Source organism: Polypterus senegalus, chromosome 8 (genome assembly GCF_016835505.1).
Source record: "Polypterus senegalus isolate Bchr_013 chromosome 8, ASM1683550v1, whole genome shotgun sequence".
In the NCBI taxonomy this organism is placed as follows: domain Eukaryota; kingdom Metazoa; phylum Chordata; class Cladistia; order Polypteriformes; family Polypteridae; genus Polypterus; species Polypterus senegalus.
Window position 1 is genome coordinate 86230813 of NC_053161.1, and position 23761 is coordinate 86254573.

Sequence of the window (23761 nt, forward strand, 5' to 3'; positions counted from 1 at the left end):
GCTCCAACCTAGGGGGGTGGCCATCTTGTGTCCTGGGGGAGGTACTGAACCATCCATGGCTGCTCCCTCTGAGCATATAACGAAGGGGCGTCCTAGCTGGTCATGGACCCTTGCCATCTGTCACAATATATATATATATATATATATATATATATATATATATATATATATATATAGCATGATACATTAACAAAATTAATCATGTTACACAGTACCTGCCAAATAATTAAAAAAGTACACAACATGTGTTTCACACTTATTGGGGCTCGTCAAGTGTACTAATATTTGCATCCTGCTATGGGGATAAAAACTCAGATGTCAGTGCCTGAGATAAAGCCTTTGACGTTGCACAACAATAGCTGGTTCATTTATTTTACAGGGTGAAGATCGGAGTATTATTATTACACAGTATATATATATATATAGCATATAACAAAGCTAACTTTCCTTCTAGCAAAAGCGTATCGAAAAGTGATGTAACAAGAAGATCACTGATCTCTATCGATTGCTTTCAAAATTATAATAATAATAACAAAAACTGTGTTAATGCATGATTAAATTATTGTCGCCGTCAATTCATCAATGTGTTAACGTGATAATAACGCATTCAGTTGCCTAGCACCAATATATATATATACTTACAGTGTATTTATGTAGTACCCTAATAATAATTTTTTGTCATCATAGACAAAATACGTAAACTAACTGCTCAGAAAAATATTAGGCAATGGGAATCAAAGGACACCAACATTTGATGATCTCCCTATATTTTTCAGTTACTGCTATTTTCTCAGGCTGTAATCTGCCCTGCTAGTCTAAAGCTCATCAGAGACAAAATGTTAAGACCTGCTGTGACATTGTAATAATGGCTCCTTTATGAAAATGAATACATTGACATTAACATTAATTATCCAAGTGCTGTAATTAGATATGAAGCCACTGTAGCTCAGCTAAGAATCAAAGGAAATTAATTCAGCTTTGCTTCTTCAAAATAACGTAACACCTAGTTAAAACAAATGATCATAAATAAGTCTTACATGATGGTATATAACCGTCAGCAGTTTACAGTAAAACTCACTGAGCCACATATAATGAATGAGACAAAAAGACGAAAGATGTGAAATATAAATTGTAATGACCATAGACAGTGTTATTGTTATTAAGGTGTACTGTGGATTATTCATGCAAATACATGTTAATTAAATGATTCCTCATGACGATTACTTGAAATTGTCTTTTGTTAAAGTGTCAGGTCAACTAGTTACAGTTTCTCTTTGCACACCAAAAATATATTTTCCAAAAACAGAAAAAGTAAAAATAGTTTCTTGCTTTTTGATTTCTTTCTTTCTTTGTTCATTATTTAGCACTTCTAAAAAAGGCTGAGAAAAAGTAGCTTATTCAAAATGAAAGCTAACTACTCCCCTGAGGATATGCATTGCAAGGCTTTCTAAAATTAAATATCTGCATAATAACTTTGCTATTGAGGTCATAAAAATAAGTGGTAAATATTAGTAACAGTCCTATCCAGTAATTATGATTTTAGTCATTAGAGTACATGAATAAATAAAGACTGTTTGGGGTAAAAAATCTGAGTGCAGTCATGGATTGGCATTCCTGGAAAAAAGAGAGACAGAAAGCATGGGTTGCTGGGACTTCCCTCAATAATTCCTTGTTTAACTGCTGTTGATTTTTAGAATTATATCATGTAGTCAATAAAAATCATTTTGAAAAGAAAATGAACATTTTAAATTAAATCAGACAAATCTTATGAATACCAAGCATACATTCAGGAACATGTTAAGAAAGATACTTTTTTGGTGGAATTTTAGTTACTGCCACGTAACCGTACCTTAACAAAAGCTTTATTTGCGTTAATGAGCAGTAAGTGACTAATAGATGCAATCAGAAAGAGTCCCTATTCTAATGTATTACCATAAATTCTATAATAGCCAAAAAAAAAAGAAAAGAAATGACAGTGAGTCAGAACAAATGTGCTTGACATTAAAATAATATCAAAGTATTCCACTGATTAAGAAAATAGTTGAAAAGAAAACAAAAAACGTACGCCTAAAATTTGAGGTTTTCAGTACTTGCTGTGAAGCATATTAATTTCATCATTTTAAATACCAAATAGTACTGTATGCCACATACAGGCATTCAGGATTTAAATGGAGACTTGATTACATACAGAATCATTCTGTGAATGGATAGTACTGTATAATTTTTTACAGTGAGACTGGGAAAATTAAGGGAATCTATTGAAAAAAAGATTAAGTATAACTAACAACTGAGTGATAGTCTTCCTGTATCTACAAGGGTCTTCCTCCAAGTACTTCTGTTTCCCTCATTGATACACATTGTTAATTTGAAATTCTATATTAGGCAAGTGTGAGTCTGTGTGTGTGTGTGTATGTGTGTATTAGTAGGCCTTACAACAGAATGACACCCTGTCTAGTCTGGTTTCTGCTTTCCAACTAATGCTGTCTGGCCTTCTCAACCCTTAATTGGAATAACTGGGTTTAAGAATGTAGTGATATATTATGGCAGGGTTAAAATATTAATATATAATCCTAAAAACATTTAACATTTTTATCAAGATGCAATAATTTCTGGAGGACTGTGGAGTTCTTTCTAAAACTTAATGACATGCTTTCAGCTTTAAGCTCTGACATACAATAAAAGAGGCTAACAATAACAAAAGATAACAACATGACTGCTGACAAGCAAAACAACCAAGTTTTATTTTGCATAGTTTTCTGAAATTGACTCTAAAATTTATTTTGCATGAAATTTAACAATCGTGAAATGGCAAACTCACTGCAAAGATTTTTTTTTAAAGGTATTTTTGATCGGAAAACAAGGAATACTGGTCCCTACAGCCACTTTACACTGACGTTGTGCATATTACTGTGTATTCTTGACAGGAAAACATAGACATTCATGCCTTTGCCATTATCTAGAAGCCATCATTTCTTTTTTCTTAATTCATACAGAGGAGCTGGAGGATATTCATGCTCCAAACACTGTGGAAGAATCTTTAGAACTGCTCTCCCCAAGATTATCAATATAATTGGCAAACCATGCATAATACTACTAGAAAAACAACATGTGTCTCATGGATAAACAAAATGTCTAAACAAATCAGGAAATGAGTTTATTACTTTTTTTACACTAGGGAACTTTATTTAAAATGCTAAATAACATGCATGATTAATACAGAAAACGAGTTCCAGAGGCGAAAACCCTTTCTTGCCGTGTCAATGGTGCCAAAGTCCGAATATCAGTTTCATCACTATTTATGACAATTTCAGGTCATACTCTGCCACACACCTGCAAATAAGTGACCATCTCCTCTCCAATATGAGGTTTCTTTATGTTCTTGACTCCTGACATCTACTCATCTTCAACACAATGTCAAATTTATTTATATAGCACATTTAAAACAACATAGGAATGCTGTGGCCAAAGTGCTTTACAATAATAGAATAAAAAAACATGCAATTAATATAAATAACATAAATAGAAATAAAATAAACATAAACAAAATAAATAATAAATAGAAGTAATGTTACATAAACACAATGACGAAACTATCAGTATTACTGAAGGTCACGGAATGCAAGTGAATAGAAATGAGTCTTTAATCTTGTTTTAAACAGTTCAATTGTAGACAACTCCTTTATGTAATGAGGTAAAGAGTTCCACAGCCAAGGAGCAGCAGCTGTAAAAGCTCTGTCCCCCTTAGTTTTACGCTTAGTACGAGGGACAACAAGAGACAACTGACCAGAAGATCTAAGCACTCTAGATGGCTGGTGTAAAACACACAATTCAGATAAATAGGCGGGAGCAAGCCCATGTAAAGATTTAAAAACCAGCAACAAGATTTTAAAATCAATTCGAAAACCGACAGGCAGCCAGTGTAAAGAAGCTAATATTGGAGAAACAGAAACAGACTTTCTTGCCCCAAACCAGAAAGCGAGTGGCAGCATTCTGGGCCAATTGTACCCTGCGTCTCAGGGATTTGCTAATCCCAGAATACAGCGAGTTTCAGTAATCAAGGCGAGAAAAGATAAAAGCATGAGTAGCTTTCTCATGATCCCCAGAAGATAAAAAAGGCTTGATCTTACCTAATAGACGAAGCTGGAAAAAGCAACTCTTGACTACAGAGTTAATCTGTTTCTCAAAAGAGAGGTTACTGTCAAAGATAACACCAAGATTGCAGACTTGAGGTTTGCAAAAGACAGAGAAAGAGCCGAGAAGTCCAAAACCAATTTGGGCTTTAGCTGATGGACCCACTATAAGCACCTCCATTTTATTTTGATTCAGATCAAGAAAATTATTAGCCATCCAGGATCTTAGTTCAGAAAGACAGTTGTGCAGTTGATTTATTGCAGGGTTGCAGACAGGAATATAAACATGCGTATCATCAGAATAGCAGTGAAAAGAAATGTAAAATTTCCTAAAAATAGCTCCAATATGGTGAAGGTATATAGAGAACAAAATAGGATCCAAAATGGATCCCTGTGGAACACCACATTTAAGAGGAGCAGTATACGAAAAAGAGGAATTTAAAGTAACTGAAAAGTGTCTACCAGTTAGATATCACCTGAACCAGTTAAGAGCCACCTCTTTAAGTCCAACAAGATGTTCAAGCCACAACAGCAATATCTCATGGTCAATAGTATCAAAGCCAGCGGACAGGTCACGGAGGAGAAGGACTGCCTCGTCAGCTGAGTCAGTAATAATAGAGATGTCATTGAATACTTTCAGGAGGACCATCTCAACACCATGATAACGCTTACAGCCAGATTAGTAATGATCTCAAATAAATTATTGGCGTTAAGGTGATCAACCAATTTATTATAAATAATTCTTTCTAATAATTAGCCAGAAATGGCACTTGGGAAATTGGCTAAAACTACATGATCTAATTCTGCCTTTTTTAGACAGGGACGTACTGCAGCATGTTTAAAAAATGAGGACACAACTCCCTCACTAATAGAAACATTGATAATGGCTAGTAAAGGTGGACCCAAAACATCAAAGGCTTCCATTACGAGGCGTGGTGGTACAATGTCAAGAGGACTGTGAGCTGGTTTAAGGGTGTCAATAGTTCTTTTTAACTGTGAAAGTGAGACAAGATCAAAAGATTCCAAGACAATACCATGATTAACAGTAGGAAGTTCATAGCCAGTTGGAACAATGCCACATCAGATTTTATCAATTTTACTGACAAAGAATGAAAGAAACTGCTCACATGAAAGAGCAGTGCTATTTAATCCCATCACAGAATGAGGGTGAAATGGCCGCATTAATTGAATTAAATAAAACCCTAGGATTCTTAGAATGACAGGATACTAAATCAGCCAAGAAATCATGTTTAGTTTTCTTAACTGCAACCTGGAAGTTGAATAGAGAAGTCCTAAAAATCTGTTTAGAAACAATCAGTCCATCTTTTTTCAAATGCTGTTCCGCAGTTCGACAGGCACGGTGCAGCGATTGCATAGTTTAATTTAGCCAGGGAGCAGGTCTTCCCTTATTACAGTATATCTTGAGTGGAGCAATTGAGTCTAAAGTCGTTTTACAGGAAGAATTAAATTCTAAGACAGAATCATCAATACCATCATATTGGACATGCACATCAAGACTAGAGAATATGGTTTTAAAATCGGATATAATAGAAGAATTTAAAAAGCGAGAGCAGCGTGGAGCACAATTAGTAGTAGGAACATCAACAGTAACATTCAAATTCATCATTATATAAAAGTGATCAGTAAAAGAAAATATCAATATTATTAACTGAAATATCACATGTAAGTAAGAGATCAAGGGTGTGACCGAGAGAGTGAGTTGGCATATTAATATGCGGGATAAAATCAAATGAGTCCAATAGTGATAAAAAGTCATTAACCAAAGGTTTCGATTGACAACAAACGTGAATGTTAAAATCAACAACAATAAATACTTTGTCATGGGAGAGGGTGATATCAGCCAGGAGATCAGAGAATTCAGAAATGAAGATATCATTAATTAAAGGAGGTCTATAAACCACAGCAAACAACAAAGAAGGGGAGCTGCACACTTTGAAAAGTTGCAGTGTGAAGCTACTAAGCGGACCCCTTGTAAGGCTCTGACACATACTTTTAAAAACAGTTGCAATGCCCCCACCACGACGAGTCAGCAGAGGAGAGTTTAAAAATGAATAACCTGATGGTACCAAGTCAGTAAAACATGAAGAGTCACCATTTACAATCCAGGCCTCAGTGATGAAAAAGAAATCCAGATTATTTGAGATAATAAAGTCTTACAGAATTAAAGTTTTATTAGACACTAATCTCACGTTCAAGAGAGCAGCCTTAATAGAAGTAGAAGAGCTCGCTGTGGGATGAGCATGGGTGAGCGTGTGAAGATTAGCAGCGTTTACTCCCCGAAAGCACAGAGAAGAAGACTGATGCCTCCTTGAAATGGAGAAATTAAATCCGGTGTCCAGCGCACATGAACCAGGGATGGGGTCCTGAGCAGGAGAAGATGGGTCATAGACGACTCACAGGCATCGGGAATCCAAGCTCTGGGACTTGAGTGGGCGTTGTTTAACAGCAATACCGGCTCATTTTCCACGGCGGTGGTTGGTGCGTTTGCATGCAGACTCACTTGGCTCCCTTTGGCTGCTCACCTTCTTTTCAACCTGTCCTTTAACATGTTGGTTCCTTCTGCTTGATGCAACCTCCCAGAGTTTCCTATCACACAAGCTCTCATTGATCAGCTCCTTCTTTCAGAATGCCAAACCTCCTGTTAATCACAGGTAGTCATTTTTAAAATTCCACTTAGAAAAAACAGTGCTAAAGCTGACTGTCACTCAGATAGATAGATAGATAGATAGATAGATAGATAGATAGATAGATAGATAGATAGCTTGATTCTCCCCATCTATCTGTCTATCTATCTATTTATCTATCTATGTGTGTGTCTGCTGGCCCTACTGAACACTGTAGGTAGCCTACCACTGCAATACCATTCTCTTTGCTTTAAAATAAATTCATACACACTTTTTTAGAAATCTATACATTTATATAGAAAGTATTCATTCAATGAAAATGCATTTTTTCATTTCTGTTTCATAAATTTGGATACTAGTGGTTTCCCCACTTGGGGTGCTTTCTGTGTAGTATTTGCATAATTGTGATGCATTGTTGATAATTGTCTCTAAAATGTCATTCTCTGTGGTTTTGTGAAAGTACTGTGATGAATATGATTCAAATTACGTTGCCACCTTTTGTACATTGTTTTTACATTTGGTTTTGGTTCCCACAACACTAAACTAAATTATTACATCATCATCAACAACATCAGTGTTCTAGGCATTTTACAGATTTATCTAGGATAGCATGTTGCTCCTCAATTTTTTTTTGTCACTCTCAATGGACCTGGGTATTCTTTAGGCCTCATGGCCTCCATCTTTACCATTTGTATCTATTCATCCAATCCTCCACTGCCTTTCAGACCAAGTATCCAAAATATGTTAGCACAATACCTGTTGCCATTAAACATATTGGAAAATGGATTTCTGGCTGAAAAATGTAAATATGCTAAACATCATTTCAAGTCTGCAAGTAGGTTTATAATTTAATTTGCCATAGTTGTAATGACTTACAGAACACATCCATGCAAAACAGATATAATATTTCTACATATTTTGAAGCAGTAAAGGAAATAAACAATACATAAAAACATTTTTTATGGGAAAGAAAAATGAAGAGATGCAAGCAGATGTTAACTTTTTGGTAAATTGGATATTCAATTGCCATTTACATTGCAAGGTCACTACTACTTATTGTTGTCCAGAGAAGTCCATGTAATGTAAGAGTGTAGGAGCAAAAGCAGAACTTTAGTTCCAATACTGCACATCTCTATACTGTATTTCAAAAACATTTCATGTCTCTTACTCTATCCTATATTCTTTAATTTTCCTATTGCTGATTTATAAAATTTCCTCTCTCTCAAATCCTTCCTTGACCTAACCTAACCTAACAGAAACTTTGCCTCACAATGACAGTAAATGTTTAAAAACAACCTCTACATTTTTTAATTTATTAGTTAACGGTCACACAAGGATTAAGTCTAACTGCTTGCTATGGACACACATAATAAAATGCATTCTGTACTCTTTCCATATTTTAACTTTCAAACTGGAACAAATATTTTTTTTATATTTTTAAACATAATATCATTGTAATATAATATCAATTTGTTATGGATGTTTTACATATATTAATTGAAATTTATTTTTAGGTTGAGGATAAAAAAGAACATTACTAAAGGAAGAATTAGACTGCCAAAAGAGCATGGATTTTCATCACTTATGGGCTGTGATACTGTCATGTTTGTGTATGCAATGGAGGGCATTTGCTCAAGTAGAAGGTAAGTGAAAATTAATTATCAGTATATACTGTAGGATAATGTAATTTATTTAGTATATACTATGCAGTTGATGTAAACAAAAACATTTCAGGGATGTTCCCTAAAAAATATTAAATGCTTCTCAAGTGAATTATTGCTGTGTCTAAATACCTGTCTAAATGATGAATCCTTGGAGCTACAAAATTCAGCGTGTAGTGAGGACTTTTGACAAGGAGTGACATGACATCTCACATCACTGATTATACAATATTTGGCCAAAAGTAAGTGGACACCCCTCTAAATGATTGAGTTCACGTGTTTCTGCCACACCTATTGTTAATGGGTGCATAAAATTAAACACATAGCCAAGCAATCTTCTTTAACAAATATTTGCAGTAGAATGCATTGTATTAACACTAGAATTATGAGAGCCTACGAAAAAACTCTTAGATCCGGACCACCTTAAATCCTTTCGCTCCTCTCCTTCAGCGTCTTTTGTCCTGTAAATGTGCCGATAAAGACAAGCAGCAAGTAGTCTGCTATTCCATCCCCCCACCGCCACAGAACATGCCCAAAGTTCTCCCAGCTCATGCCTTGATTATCTGGGAGCGAAGTGTAAATAATAGATCGTTATTTGGAACACATGCATTTCATGTGTGTTCCACTTCTACAATAATCTGTGTAAACACATTGTTAAAACAGAAACGTTTTTCATATTTTAGTAGTAAATGACAAAATGTTGGCATAAACTTTATAATGTGTGAAGCCTGGGAGAACTTTGTGCACGTTCTGCGGCAGTAGGGGGATGAAATAGCAGGCTGCTTGTCTTTATCGGCGCATTTACAGGACAAAAGACACTGACAGAGAGGTGCGATGAGATTTAAGGTGGGCTGGATCTATGAATTTTTTTGTAGGCTCTGGTAATTCTAGTGCTAAAGAGCTCAGTGACTTTACATGTGGCACTGTCATACAATGTCACCTCTACCACAAGTCAGTATATAAAGTTTCTGCTCTGCTAGATCTGTTCATGTTAACTTTAAGTGCTGTGATTATGACAAAGAAACATCTAGAAGCAATAGTAGCTCAGTCCCAAACTGGTATGCCAAGCAAAGTCACAAACAGGGAGGGCAAGTGCTGAAACGCATTGCACATAAAAATTGTCTATCCTTTGTTGCATTACTCACAACAGAGTTCCGATTTGGCTTTGGAAGCAACATTAGCAAAAGAATTGTGCTTTGGGAGCTTCATGAATTAGGTTACCATGGCAGAGCAGCTGCACAGAAGCACCTGAGATCACTATGTGTAATGCCAAGCATCGGCTGGAGTGGCACAAAGCACACCACCAATGGACTCTGGAACACTGGAAACATATTCTCTTGAGTAATAAGCCACTCTTTACTATCTGGCAGTTTTATGGATGAATTCTTGGTTTGGCAGATGCCAGGAGTAAAATTCCTTGTTAACTGCCAACTGTGTGACCCGACATTTGAGCGATAGACATGTGCCGTCAAAGTCGCGCCGACAAAATCGCGAAAGTTTCATTAAATATGAATTACTAGTTTAAAGCATATATAATAATGTTTATTTTAGAAGTCAATATTATGAGACGCGGCATGCCATCAGCACGGCATGCAGATAGTCCTTAAGATCGCACCCCTGCATGTGTAGGAAGAATTGCAGCAAGGGCATCCCACTCTCTTGGCCTCTCTCATGATTTTGTCGTGGTGATTTTGTTGGCGCGCATTTGTCAAAAACCAGTTAGCGGGTTTGTCGGCGCTCATTTGTCGGTCGCGGTTTTGTCGGAGCACATATGTCTATCGCGCTTTTGTCGGTGAACCGCCAACTGTAAAGTTTGGTGGAGGAAATAAAATGGTCTGCGGCTGTTTTTAGGGTTTGACCTCAGCCACTTGGTTCCAGTGAAGTGTCCTGTTAATACTACCGCATACAAAGACATTTTAGACAATTCTGCTCTTCCAACCTTGAGGCAACATTTTAGGGAAGACCCTTTTCTGTTCCAGCATAACTGTACCCCATGCAAAAAGCCACATCCAAAAAGACATGGTTTGACAAGTTTAGTATGGGGGAACTCAGGTGACCTGCACATAACTCTGAACTCAACCCTATGGAACACATTTGGGATGAATTGGAATGCTGATTGTGCCATTTCATCCAGCATCAGTAGCTGACCTGACACATGCTCTTTTGGCTGTATGGGGACAAATGTTCACAGAGCCACTCCAAAACCTTGTGGAAAGCCTTCCCAGAAGATTGGAAGCTGTTATTACTGTAAATGTGCGGCCAACTACATATTAATACCCATGGTTCTGGAAATGGATGTCCAACAAGCTCATATAGGTGTGATGGTCAGGTGTCAAACTTTTGGTCATATAGTGTTGCTTGTTTACATTAGTTCTCTGAAGTTTAGGATTGATATAAGATTTGACTTATTATGTATAGAATAAACATTTAAATAGGACTATTCTCAGATAAGTTGTAAGGCCCTTTGAAAGACTATCAATTGAAACATTTGAAAATCTTACATTGTTGCCTATTCTATAGTCAGTGCTGAAAACCAGCAGAGATCAGGCTTTTCTTTTCAGAACCATAAGCTCTATAACAACAGTCCTTTAAATATTAGGTTAACAATGTCATTTTAATACTGTAATAAATCCCTGTAAGGAACAGGATTGTCATTTATTAAGCATCCGACAATAGTTACTTTAATATTATCTTTGACAATAGTGGTCAACCTGAATGAATTTATAAAATTAATTTTGACAACAGTGAGCACTATACTAAATTGTGTCTAAGATTCAGGGGTTTTGGTTTTGTGTTAGACCTTATAAACAGAATGTGATGTTTTTGTATTAATACAATATTCCTGGGGTAAACATAAATAAGCAAAATGTGATCCATGTGAAATATGTTCTGGAGGCTAGTAGCTGAATCTGCAATCTTATTAAAAATTATTGCTGCTAATTTAAGGCATTGTTATAGTTGATGGTTTTGATTTCACATTAGATAGACTGTTTACTAAATAAAAAGTATTCTTATTTTAATTTTCATCTTTTGAATATAAACAAAGTACATAGTACTAGTAATTAAATACAGTAAGGTCATACCTACTGGTAAACTTGGAATTGTGTTTGCTTTTTCATTTATGAAATAATTAAATAAGGATCTGCAATGGTTTAATTAACAGTAAGGTATCATGTTTTAAATGTCAACACAATGACTCATAATTGGAACAAGTGTTATCATTTTGAGAGGTTGCCAGACATTTCAAATCTCTTTAGAGTCACTAATGACATCCATCTCTCTATATTAAAGTATTCAAATTTTTCATCAAAAACTGTGGCCAAGGAACGTCATATATCATTATATATTTGAGCTGTATTTGCTTTCAGTTTGTGACATTTGCATCTCAGTAAAGGTAAAAACTCCTTAGAATTTCACAACCCATTTGATGAATATTATCATTAAAATCGCTCTGTCTGAACCGATTTTAATTTCTGATGAAAGATACAATTATCAGGCCAAAATCTAAAGAGATTAGACATTGTACTTAATATGTGGTTGTTAAGCAGGGCAGCTTCAGATCTCACAGTTTCTATTTAATGCAAATTGTAAATCCAGGTGCAAATGGTGAAAGATCTGATTTGAATTTGACTACCAAATAAGGTCTCTGAAGAAATTCAGCTCTAGAAGATCAATCAAAGACCTTGTTTTTACATTTTTTATCTTTGTTTAAAGTTACCTGGTCAATTTTCCTAACCAGTATCTACTGAAGAAAAAATGCTATCCAGTTATAATAAACATATTTGTTGTATCTTTAGTATATACCAGTGACTACAGAAGGGTCCAACTCTGTTTAATTTGAGGCAGCATGGGGATGTAACCTTTCAGTTAGGTTTCCAAGTAACTGTTGTTAAAATGCACTCAAATTTAACACAAACTTATATCTCACATACATCTTTCTTGACTCAGGCTTCTTAAAATGTATTCAAGTCACAAGAAAATGTGTCTTTTTGGTCACATGTTTTGGGAATGTACACTGTTAACATGCATCTCATTTTGCATTACTGGAAGAATAAAATCATAAAAAAACAGTGCAAAAAGTGTTTAGAAAATGTTAGGGGTTTATCAAAGTTTTTCCTCAGTAAATTAATCATAATGGACTGTTGTTAACCTTTGGATGCCTCAGTATCTGTGGTTGATTCAAGCTGATTCTTTTTTATTGCTTTCTAGATGGGTAGAGGAGGAATATTTGGGCTGAACTGATAAAATATACCATTTTGTTTCTGACTAAATTGTAACTTCCTTTATGAAATGCAAGCTTTTGTGAAGGCTATGAGGTGTAAGTGAGCCCCAAATCCCAAACACGAATATACCAATGCAATCCTGGGTTCAAATAAAGGGAATTTATTACATTGATACTTCGTAAACAAAATCAAAAACAAGTTGTTTCTTTTCCCCTCTCTCTCTCCTCTCCTGTCTCTACCACACTGCTCCCCTCCAATCAAGTGTTGCCTTCTTTCTTTCCAGTTCTGACTCACCTGGACAAGACTGTGCGATTCTTTTTATGCAATATCTGGGAGTACTTCTGGTGTCAGGGTCTGGCCCATTGGAAGCCCTTCTAGGTCATACAGAAGCCCAAAAAAACAGGAAGTGTAACTCCCTGCAGCACCCACTCATGGTAACTCTGGACCCCAGCAGGGCTGAACTACTACTAAAATTCCCAGCATTACCTGCAGGTGTCTGAATTGGTACCAATATCCAGGATTGCTGCCATCTAAGCATATGGGGAGAGACAACAGGCAGGAATTACTGCTCTCCCCTGTCTTCCATATTGTGGGCGTCCCATTCAGGTACGGTTTCCAAACCAACTTCAGCTTCTGGTGGACCCTCCATTAATTTATGCCAGCTGGTCACAGAGGCTTCTTCTGCCAATACAGCATTTGTTCTGTCCTGGCTTTCTCTCTGAGTAGTAAAGCAATTCATTTTTTCCTACACTTTACAATCAATAAAATTAAATCTCATAAGGAACTGAAGCTAGTGAACCTAGAATGACCCTTTTATTCTGTTGTGTCCTGCTTCACAAGTTCTGAAGCCAAGTCCCATAATAGGCAAATCCTGACAAAATTGCACAGCTGAAATGAAAAACAAAATGGGTGTGGAAAGCAGCCCAAAATTGAAAAGGAATTCTAAAACAAAGTGTTGATTATTTCATGAGATTTTTCAGTGTCAAAAATCTCTATAAGAATATGCATCTCAATATCAGAACCAGAAATAAGCTGTAAATAAATTGCAAAAAGTCACAGCATCCTGATGTTTCCAAGTTTAACATAAATATATTAACTTCTTAAGGTTTATTTTGGGGTTTCTTGTTCTCTATTCTAGTTTTCTTTAACTTCTTATTGTCAATATTTTTGATAAAAATGTTATATAGATTTTATAATTCATCTCAGGTGTGGTTAAATTGGGGGTATAAGCTTTTTGTAGTTGGGGTTTATGTGTTTTCTTTCTCTCCGAGTGGTCTCAAGTGGAAACTTTACACAGACAGTAGAAAAATGCGTGACAGCAATCAGAGTGCAATTCCTGGCCTGGAGACAGAAAGATACCCTGTTATTGCAAATAGGCGTTAACATTTCATAAAATGTTATTTTAATGTAATACTTGTCCCTACTCCCATGATATACTTAACATGTAGCGACATCCCACTTTTGTAATCATGCCAATTCTTGTCTAATCCATGATTAGTCTCTATTCATTGCACCAATGTCATATTCCAACGTGCAAATATTAACTAAAAAGGCAAACTGACACATACCTAATGCAATAAATGCTTACTGGATCACAACACCAACAGGCAACAATTTTTCATAAATTCCCTAAATCCCCGGCCCCAACATAAAAAGCAAAAAAAAAAAAAAAATAGAACTATAATTTTGATAACTTTCTTTTTGATCTTGCAATACTCCCTTCTGCCAAGGTCATATAATGTATATCATGTGTTGTCTTATAAAGGCAAACAGTACTAGATACCTGAGCCATCTTGCATAGTCATTTTTCTCCCTCCACCATTCTGGCAAAAGGTGCACCACCAAGAGCACTTGCACCACTAGATCTGGAGGCAGTTATTTCTTCACAATCATGTTACTGATTAATTTGCCACATGAAATTGTGATCTAAGGTTACTTGCAAATTACTGATCCTGTAGGTCATGGTGCTGCTCTTCAGTCTCTTATACTAATAACTGCATGAGAGTTTCTTGTATACTGTATATCATTGGAGGTTACATTAAATTAATTACTTTGTATTCACTGTCTGTGTTGCTTTTGTTGTCTGTGTTTAATAAATTACTCCTGTTACTAATGTAAGCATGCAAGTAACAACTTAATTTTACTATGTATACATGAGAATAAATTTGAACCTGAACCTTAGCTAAAATAAAGTAATCCCTCGCTATATCGCGCTTCGATTTTCACGGCTTCACTCTATCTGTGATTTTAAATGTAAGCATATCTAAATATATATCACAGATTTTACGCTGGTTCGTGGATTTCTGCGGGCAATGTGTCTTTTATTTTATGGTACATGCTTCCCCAGTTTGTTTGCCCAGTTGATTTCATACAAGGGACGCTATTGGCGGATGTCTTAGAAGCTACCCAATCAGAGCATGTATTACATATTAACTAAAACTCCTCAATGATATGCTTCCCACGCGGTGCTTGATTGTTTGCTTTTCTCTCTCTGTCACCCTCTCTGACATTCTCTGCCCCTGACAGAGGGGGCTGTTTGCACAGAGGCTGTTTGCCTAGAGGATACGGACGCTTCTCTACAAAATGCAGCTATATCGCGGTGCTTCGGCATACTTAAAAGCACGTATTGATTTTTTGATTGTTTGCTTTTATCTTGCTCTCTCTCTCTGACATGCTCTGCTCCTGACGGCGCTCCTTTGAAGAGAAGATATGCTTGCATTCTTTTAATTGTGAGAAAGAACTGCCATCTCTGTCTTGTCATGGAGCACAGTTTATACTTTTGACTAAAGGGTGTTATTTCATGTCTAGAGGGCTCTAATAATGTTAACAGTGTGGGAGAGTTTATAAGGGCTTAAAATATATAAAAATAACCATACAAACATATGGTTTCTACTTTGCGGATTTTCACCTATCGCGGGGGGGTCTGGAACGCAACCCCCGCGATCGAGGAGGGATTACTGTATACCTAATACAGTAAGAACAGAAGGGATGGTTTTGATAATGTTTGAAGTAGATGCTACTAAAATAAGTGAATGATCTCAAAAAATTATGTACAAGTGTGAGAAGGAATGACATCCTTGTAGGAAGATGCTAAGGGATCACTCAGTCAATTAATTATCAGTTTTGCCTTTGGCAATGCCAGTAATTAATTAAAACAATTAAGATGTCCACACAGGGTCACCAAATTAATATATATAATTTGTCCACCCTGTGTGGACATCTTAATTTTTTTAATTAAAAGTAGAGTAAGGGATCTCTGTTGTACTTTCCAGCTGGAATGGCAGAAATATAAAGGGATCTGTACAATTTATGAATGAGGTTCGTAATTCGATAAAAGTCTACATTAAACACTTTCACTTTCTTTGTTGTGGTTAAGCATGGTGATAAACTATTTTTAACAAAAAACCCAAATATACTTATTGCAATAAACAGAAAAATACAATATATTTATAACACAAGGATAATAGAGATGGATATATGCAAGTATATACATCGTAAGAAAAAAGGCAAAAACAATGATAAGGTGTTACGGCACTAGTTGGTGAAGCCATGTATAATTGGAAGATTCTGAAATAGTTAGTAAATATCAAAAATAGCAGCCAGAGCTCTGAGGAAACATCTGCTCAGATGCAGGTTTTTCGACTGAAGTCTTCTGGTAGTGGCATCCTATTTAAGTCCAAGTACCCAGAAGTAAAAATTATGCCAGGGCTCTTCGAAATGCTGATCCCCTACTCTAAGGGTGAAAGAAGACAAGAGATGACAAATGATAGTGCCAACCTTCCACTTGGGGTGGAATCATTAGGTAATAAGCTTTGAAGCTGTTCTCTATTCACACGTGTTTGACAATATATACTGTATATATTCATATATGTATATAAATACAATATAGACAATTGACAATAAGATTCAACACAAAAGACAAGAAATCTCTAACATTTCATTTGGCCTGTGTTTGATTTTATCAGATACGACACAGACACCGCATTCCAAAGAGAGATCCAGTTTGGAAAAGTAGAAACTGATATATTATAAGTATCTGGCAATGGCTTTTTAAGCCATAACTTGTGTTCCAAGCACAGCAAAATGGACAATGTCAGCCTGTCCTACACCCATTACAGTTAACCTGGGAATTTAGTTTAAAATGTTTATAGTTTTACTTGCCTTAGGTTGCACTTATGTTTACTTGCAATATACAAACAAAAAGTGTGTTGCTAAAGCTTCAATTTGTCAAATAAATTAGAAACTTGCATTTTAGATGAAAGGCTGCTGATGAGGGATAGCTAAGGTAAAAGCCAAACCAGAGCAATGGATGCTTTAGGTGTTTATACAATATCACTGCTCTGTCTGTCTGAGTTTCTCTTTCTTCAGTTCTCACTTACTGTCTCACTTAGACCCCTTTTATCCCCAGTGAGCACCCAATTGCCTGTGAAGCCTTGATGAAGGGTAGCTGCATTAAACACAATTAGCAAAATCCCTTATCAAGAATCTCCACGACCATGAGGGTTTTCACTCACACATCTACACTCACGGGGTCTGTGCTGCCTTTCTGTTTTTTTTTTTTTTGGAAAAACTTTGGACCTCAACGCACCTTACCACAGTGCTTCATTTTTCCTGAGCTGAATCCAAGCAAAACATCTGAAACATTTAACATTTCTAAACAGTGTGACATAATTAAGACGTGTTCATTGTTACCACATGACTTTGTCATTTCAGCATGGACTTCAGATAGGACCAGTGATTTGAAACACTGTGCTTCATATGGATCAAAGCAGTTTCAAATCATTGTTTTGAGTATGACATCACTACAGGAAGGAATTTGTGGTTAAAGGTCTTACTGTAGTTGTTTCTAGATTGATGTAAAAAGATGAATTTCACTTTTTTGCTTTATTCATTCTTATTATTTCACTCTCTAACCTTATTTAATATGGAAAGACATATGTATTTGGAGTTTGATATTTAATTAAATAAGATTTTGTCTCTCAATTGTTTGAAGCAAGTGATATTTTTCCACTTTAGTGGATATTTCAACCTTCTCTCTTGGATACTGCATTTGGATTTTTTGTTGGTTGGTCTAGTTTTCTATTTTCCATTACACTGTGGAACTGTACATTAAAATGACTCACATTTTTCCTTTGTGAATAAAACGTTTTAAAGCTTTAAGTATAACTTGGTGTATGTGCTTGCTCACTGGTAACTGCTATGGTCCAAATTATCAGTGGAGTGGTGTGGGGTCTGATATCCAGCTCTGATAGTTTTTAATTTGGCATCAATGGTTGTGGTTAAGGGTTTCCTTATGACAGCAGCCAAATCAGATTTGTGGATAACAGAACCTCAAACCACTCATGACCAACAATTGAGTTTCTTTAAGGAACAAATATTCATTGATACCAGCCATGTTATGTATGGACTTAATATTAAGTGAAATTTACATAGAAAAGAGGGTACTTTGCCAGAAGCTTTGGAATTGATATGAATATTATGGAATTATAAATCTATTTGATGACTTATTAAATCAAACAGTAAAGAATATGACAAAGGGATTGCTTGGTAGAAATAGTGTTGATCTAAAAACCGGAGAACTATGAGCAAATGGTTAATGTAACAAATCACCTACAGAGTTAAGTTCCTAAGAGTTTAAATAGAATGAATTATTACAGAAAAATGCCAAACATATACAATACAGGAATTCAATTTTAAATTAATTGGAAGGATTCCAAGTTGAAAGGTAAGAATGTAAATTATTTTGATTAAAATGTTTCAACAGCAATTATGAAGTATAGGCAACGGATTCTGTTTCTGAGTCAAATAAAAATAAATATAATTGGTCAGAGAAAGTCTGGATAAAAATTTATAAAAAGCCTACATGAATGAGAAAAAAATGTTAAAAGAATGGCACAGATGAAAAACTTTAAAGAATAAACACATGGGTCATGAAAGAAACACAAGCAAATATGCTGACACACAGCTGTGTAAACAGCACAAAAGAGACATGAATTGCAGTTGACTACATGGAAAGTAATGTCCTGGAAAAATATATATAAACAATCACCCTGATTTCAATGTGAAAAATAAGACAAAAGAGATGTCACAAAGACTTGGAGATTCAGTAGGGCACACCACTTATTGATGGTTTGCACCTATTTGGTTCACATTTGACCAGGTTGTGATACTTCCTGTTTCTAAAATAATTTGGAGTTTGGTAATTGAGATGGACCAAAGACAGGCTTATTCCTCCTCCAGACTGACAATTTCCTTGACAAAGAAAAAGAAGTCAAGCAAGTAAGCTGCAGTGTTACAACTTCATCATTCTCCAGTGTCCCATCACTAGAATTGATTCTGTAAGGTTTGTGAATTGCTCACACACACAGTATGATAATCTACAGGCACACACTGATGACCTACAGTGATTCTGAGTAGCCTTTCAAACATCAAGTGCCTTGAAACACACAAGGTATTCTAGAGTGGAGTTTATATTAATTTATGAGGATTCCAATTTATCTGTTTTGAATTGGCATACTACCTGAAAGGGCTTATAAACTTCTTTATAATTATTAAAATTGTCCAAAATGATGCACTATTTAAATCACATTTATGAAATACATTTGATGATGGACAGACTATTTATTGGTAATTTTCACTTAATGATAGTTGCTCATGTGAGAGCAAATATGAGACAATTAATTGATTTCTATTAATATAGATGTTTACATACTGACCCAGAATAATGAGCAAGCATATCACCACAATACACATACATGCCAAGCACACTGTATATAGAAATTATATAGAAAGGCACTTGTATTCAGTTAAATAGAAAGTCACTTGGAGACTGGTAGCACAGAAAGATCAGATGTACATTATGTAGGACAATTTCAGCATCAAGGAATCAGTTGGTAGGAGTGACAGAAGAAGGCAACAAATTACTCCAGAAAAGGATGTGAATAGGTAGGGAAGCACATAAGAGAAGTAACAGAATTCAAGAATAGGGTATAGAAAGGGAGGGAAGAGATATAATGGAGGCTGAGGAAGAAATAGCCTTGGTTGAGACCTCAAGAACATAAAATATTAGACAAGCTGATAATGGAACGGTAGATATTATAGACCTCAGGAGGGTCTAGACAGAAATGACTGTGGTTACCAATTTGTAGTGTTGATGAAGGGTTAATCATAGCCATATTCCAGGGAAAACAATTAGTAATTGGAAAGCTAAGTCTTAACAGATGAGACAACTGAATGAGAAACCCGTTAATGTGGACCCTCAAGTACTTTGTAGGAGTGGATAATCTCTACATCAACTCTTTGAATAGTATTATTAATATTGTAGATTAACAGAATAGTATTGTATTATGATTATTATTATTATTATAAAATTGGTTTCCATGCTATTATAGGCATACCTCTCATTGTGCCATAGGTGCAGTGGATGGAACATTTATTCCTATTCATACTCTCAGGCTCTTGATTCCCATCCATTCCTACAACAGACCATCAGGGACTTTTTAAAAAAACACACGATATTTATATCTGGTTTAAATCTGGTGTATGTCAGACGGCAAGGAATGCTGAGTTTGCTGGTGGCTGACTACTGGGAGGTAGTGGGTATCCTTTTCATAAACACCTGACAACTCCAGTGTTGAATCCCTAAATGTAGCAGAGGAGAGATATAATTCTGCACACCAATGCACACGCAGCGTTGCATAGCATGCTCAGGGTATGGGGAAGATTTAATTCTGGTGCCTGCTCAAGTACTTGGGTGCTTCCATGAGCCCTGGAAAACTACTCTCCTTAATTTTTGCCACATTCTATATCTGTTGTTTTAGCTACTCTTTTGTGAAACACTGCTTTTTTCCTATTGCTGCTAGACATTTTTATCTTTTGCAAGGAAGCCATGTCATGTCTTCAACCTTTTTATAACTTCTTTGATTACATTTCTGAATACACACCCTGATCCTTGTTTATTTTATGTTAGTCTTCCTGGTTACAAAACCTGCTTGGTTTTTGATTTGCTCATACTATTTCCTGATTCCATTCTGTCTCTCTCAAAATGGCTGTTTCCCTATGCTAGCAGCACAGGTAACTCACCTCTGCATAGTTTTAAGTACTTTTTTGTAGCTTGGTGACCAAAACGGCACCCAATAGTCTGAGCATAGTGTCCCTTGATTTATATTCCACAGTTTTTACAACATAGAGAAACATTTTATTTGCTATTTTAATTGCTTCTGCAAAATAGTCTGTTAAATTGGTTTGTCAGGATATTTCTCCCATAAAACCATGCTGGCTGTTATTTAATATATTATTTTCAATCATTTCCTTTTTTAATGAATTTAGTATTATAGATTCAATAATTGTACATAGTATGGAAATAAAACATATCAACCTGTAATCTCCAGGGGCCATGCATAGAATTCAGACTAAAATATGGCATACGGACAAAAGCGGAAATGTGTGTACACACAAAAAAATCCTGATTCATAAATCTGTGTGTATGCCTACTTCCACGTTCTTCCGCTACATAAATCCCAGTCTGTGTGAAATGTAACACTTGTGTGTGCACCTGCCACCCCTCCCAGACTCTTCCCAGAATTACACCTCTTTGAATATGCAAATCAATATAAATAGCCCCTTATGTTTTGTGTTCTGTGAAATGACAAAGGCAAAAGCGCGGGGGATAAAGAAGAATTTCAGCAAATACCAAGTAGGGGCAAGGAAAAATTTACTATTTGTTGGTTTAAGCAGTGATATAAACAACAAAAGGAAGTTGATAGAGTAACAGACTTGTGGAGAAACTCGATAGTTCAGGTTCAGAAAGTCACAAAGTGCCCTAAAATAAATAAGAAGTGGTCAGATATCAAAGTCGCCGTGAAAAGGCGAGTTGTAGACCACCGCCTGAGTGTCATATGGAAGCGTATTAGGTTATAGAGAAAAGAAAAATAAAATAGGGACACAGTTGAAAAAAATGTTCAAATGTCAACTTTAATATCGAAATTTCCACTTAAATCACGTAGTTTATTTTGTCATTAAAGTAGAATGTCATAAACTTCATTTTAAAATCGTTTAATTTACAAGTTTCTCAAATCCCTTTGTAACTAAAATAGCACGTTGAATGCTTCGTATTGTATTTGTTCTTCTATGTAGTCTATGTGTGTGAATCACTATGTGCTTCTTAAACAGGCTTTCTTTTCCGACGACAGGACACAGATTACATTACATTCATGATATTACAGCTCTCTGAACAATTTAAATATTAAGATGTATGCTTGATATCATTTTCATAATAATAGGAATTAAAGCATGTATTAAACATGGGGACATGGTTGTGCAGTATTAGCGATGAGCTGGCGCCCTGTCCATTGTTCTTGCCTCCCGCAAGGTGCTTGCTGTGCAATGCGCAACCTTTGATGAAATTATTTATTGCAGCAGTACTGTCTCCTTCGAGCATACTAACCCCCAATTTCTGTCCTTCCTTTTTTTTCTCCAAGTAACCCATCACCACACAATCAGCTCTGTAATAGATGCTAAGCCATTTGTAAGCTACGAACGCAGATTCTTCAAAATTTTTATGGAACATTGAAACATTTTCATAGTACATGTTTAATTATCCCATCCATCTATCCATCCAGGGTCATACAAGGCAGGAACAATCCCTGAACGGGGTGCCACCTCGTCGCTACCGCTGTCCACCGTGTCCTCACATGTTTGATTATTAACAATATACATTATTTTAATGAAGTTTAAAACTTATCTGTATAATTTAATAAACATGCTTTACTGCATTTCATCTTAAAAATGATATTGAGTGCCTGGAAATCTAAATTGACTTAGAAGCCAGTCGGCATCATATGTAAATACGTGCTTTATAAAGTGGGTCAGGTTGCGCAATATTGTAACTGTAGTGCAAGTTTACAGTGAGATGTTTGTACTTATAAGTACAAACAGTTCTACCAGGAACACTTGATGGACTGATTGAGTGCGTTTAGAGCTCTTGGCATGAAACTATTTCTGAAGCACGAGGTCCCTACAGGAAAGGCTCTGAAGCATTTGCGTACTGTGTGGGAGATAGTCTGTGAGCATGGCTGAGACAGCGTGTGCTAGATGCTGTATACCGATAATCCAATCAGCTGCTGTGCAGCTGTGATTCCTCACTCAGATACAGTGGGTTAAATAATCTGAGTGGTGCACTGACAGTGACAATTCTGTGCATCATTATATGGTTACGGGTTGATTACAATCAGATGCCTTAAACTAATAAACGATATTTGGATAATTTCAAAGTATTTGATAAAGCCGCATCAGGTATGTGAATCTAAAAAATAAAGGCAAGCCACACAAGAACAGTAGCACTGCTTTGACGCTGGGTGCCACCAGTTTGCAAAACCGAGTGGAGAACTTGCGTATGCCAGGGATTGAGCTTTATGCAAAGTTTAGTTTTTATACATTGCGATGTGAGTGTGGAAACGGGCGTACGCAACATTTTTGTGCGTATGCACCGTTTATACATGAGGCCCCAGGATCCATTTTGTCTCCCTTCTTATAGACTGGAGTCACCTTTGTAATATTCCGGACATCCAGCACTTCTACTATCTGAAGTGACTGCTCAAATATCAGTAATAAAAGATTATTAACAATGTGTTTAATTTCTTTCAGTACAATCGGTAGAATCCCATCGAGACTGGTAGTGTTATTCATCCTCAACATATAATGGACCTGAAACATATGTTGCTGTTCTATTTCAATACTACTAAACTCAAATCCTATCTTTACTTCAATCTGAGGCAATCTATTTTCTGTCAAATACTTGGGAAAAATACTTATTTAGTTCATTTGCTGTTTGTTGTTCATTTGTGATAATTTCGCATAGGATTTTCCTAAATTTTCATTTACTGTTTTTGTGCTGAAATAGTATTTGAAAAATTGTTTGCTGTTTATTTTGGCTTCTGTAGAATTCTTTCTTTAGTTTCACTTTTGACCTTTCAAATTCTTTTTTGATAGATTGTTGTAGTGTTCAATCGGATGTGATTTGATCTTTGAATTTGAAATTGAATTAGGGCACCTATGATACAGCTAGATGCACGCTGAGTGTGTTGAATGTATGTTAACTTTTT

At 35.9% G+C, this 23761-nt stretch overlaps 1 protein-coding gene across 1 annotated transcript in view; it reads left to right on the forward strand.

Annotated features, from left to right (window-relative positions):
- The window catches only part of col7a1l (collagen type VII alpha 1-like), a 326774-nt gene that overhangs the window by 27466 nt on the left and 275547 nt on the right, over positions 1–23761 (forward strand). The window contains exon 2 of the mRNA XM_039762163.1: positions 8290–8418. Coding sequence (XP_039618097.1) covers positions 8343–8418 — 76 coding nt within the window. The 5' untranslated portion in view covers positions 8290–8342. The remainder of the gene's footprint in view (positions 1–8289; positions 8419–23761) is intronic.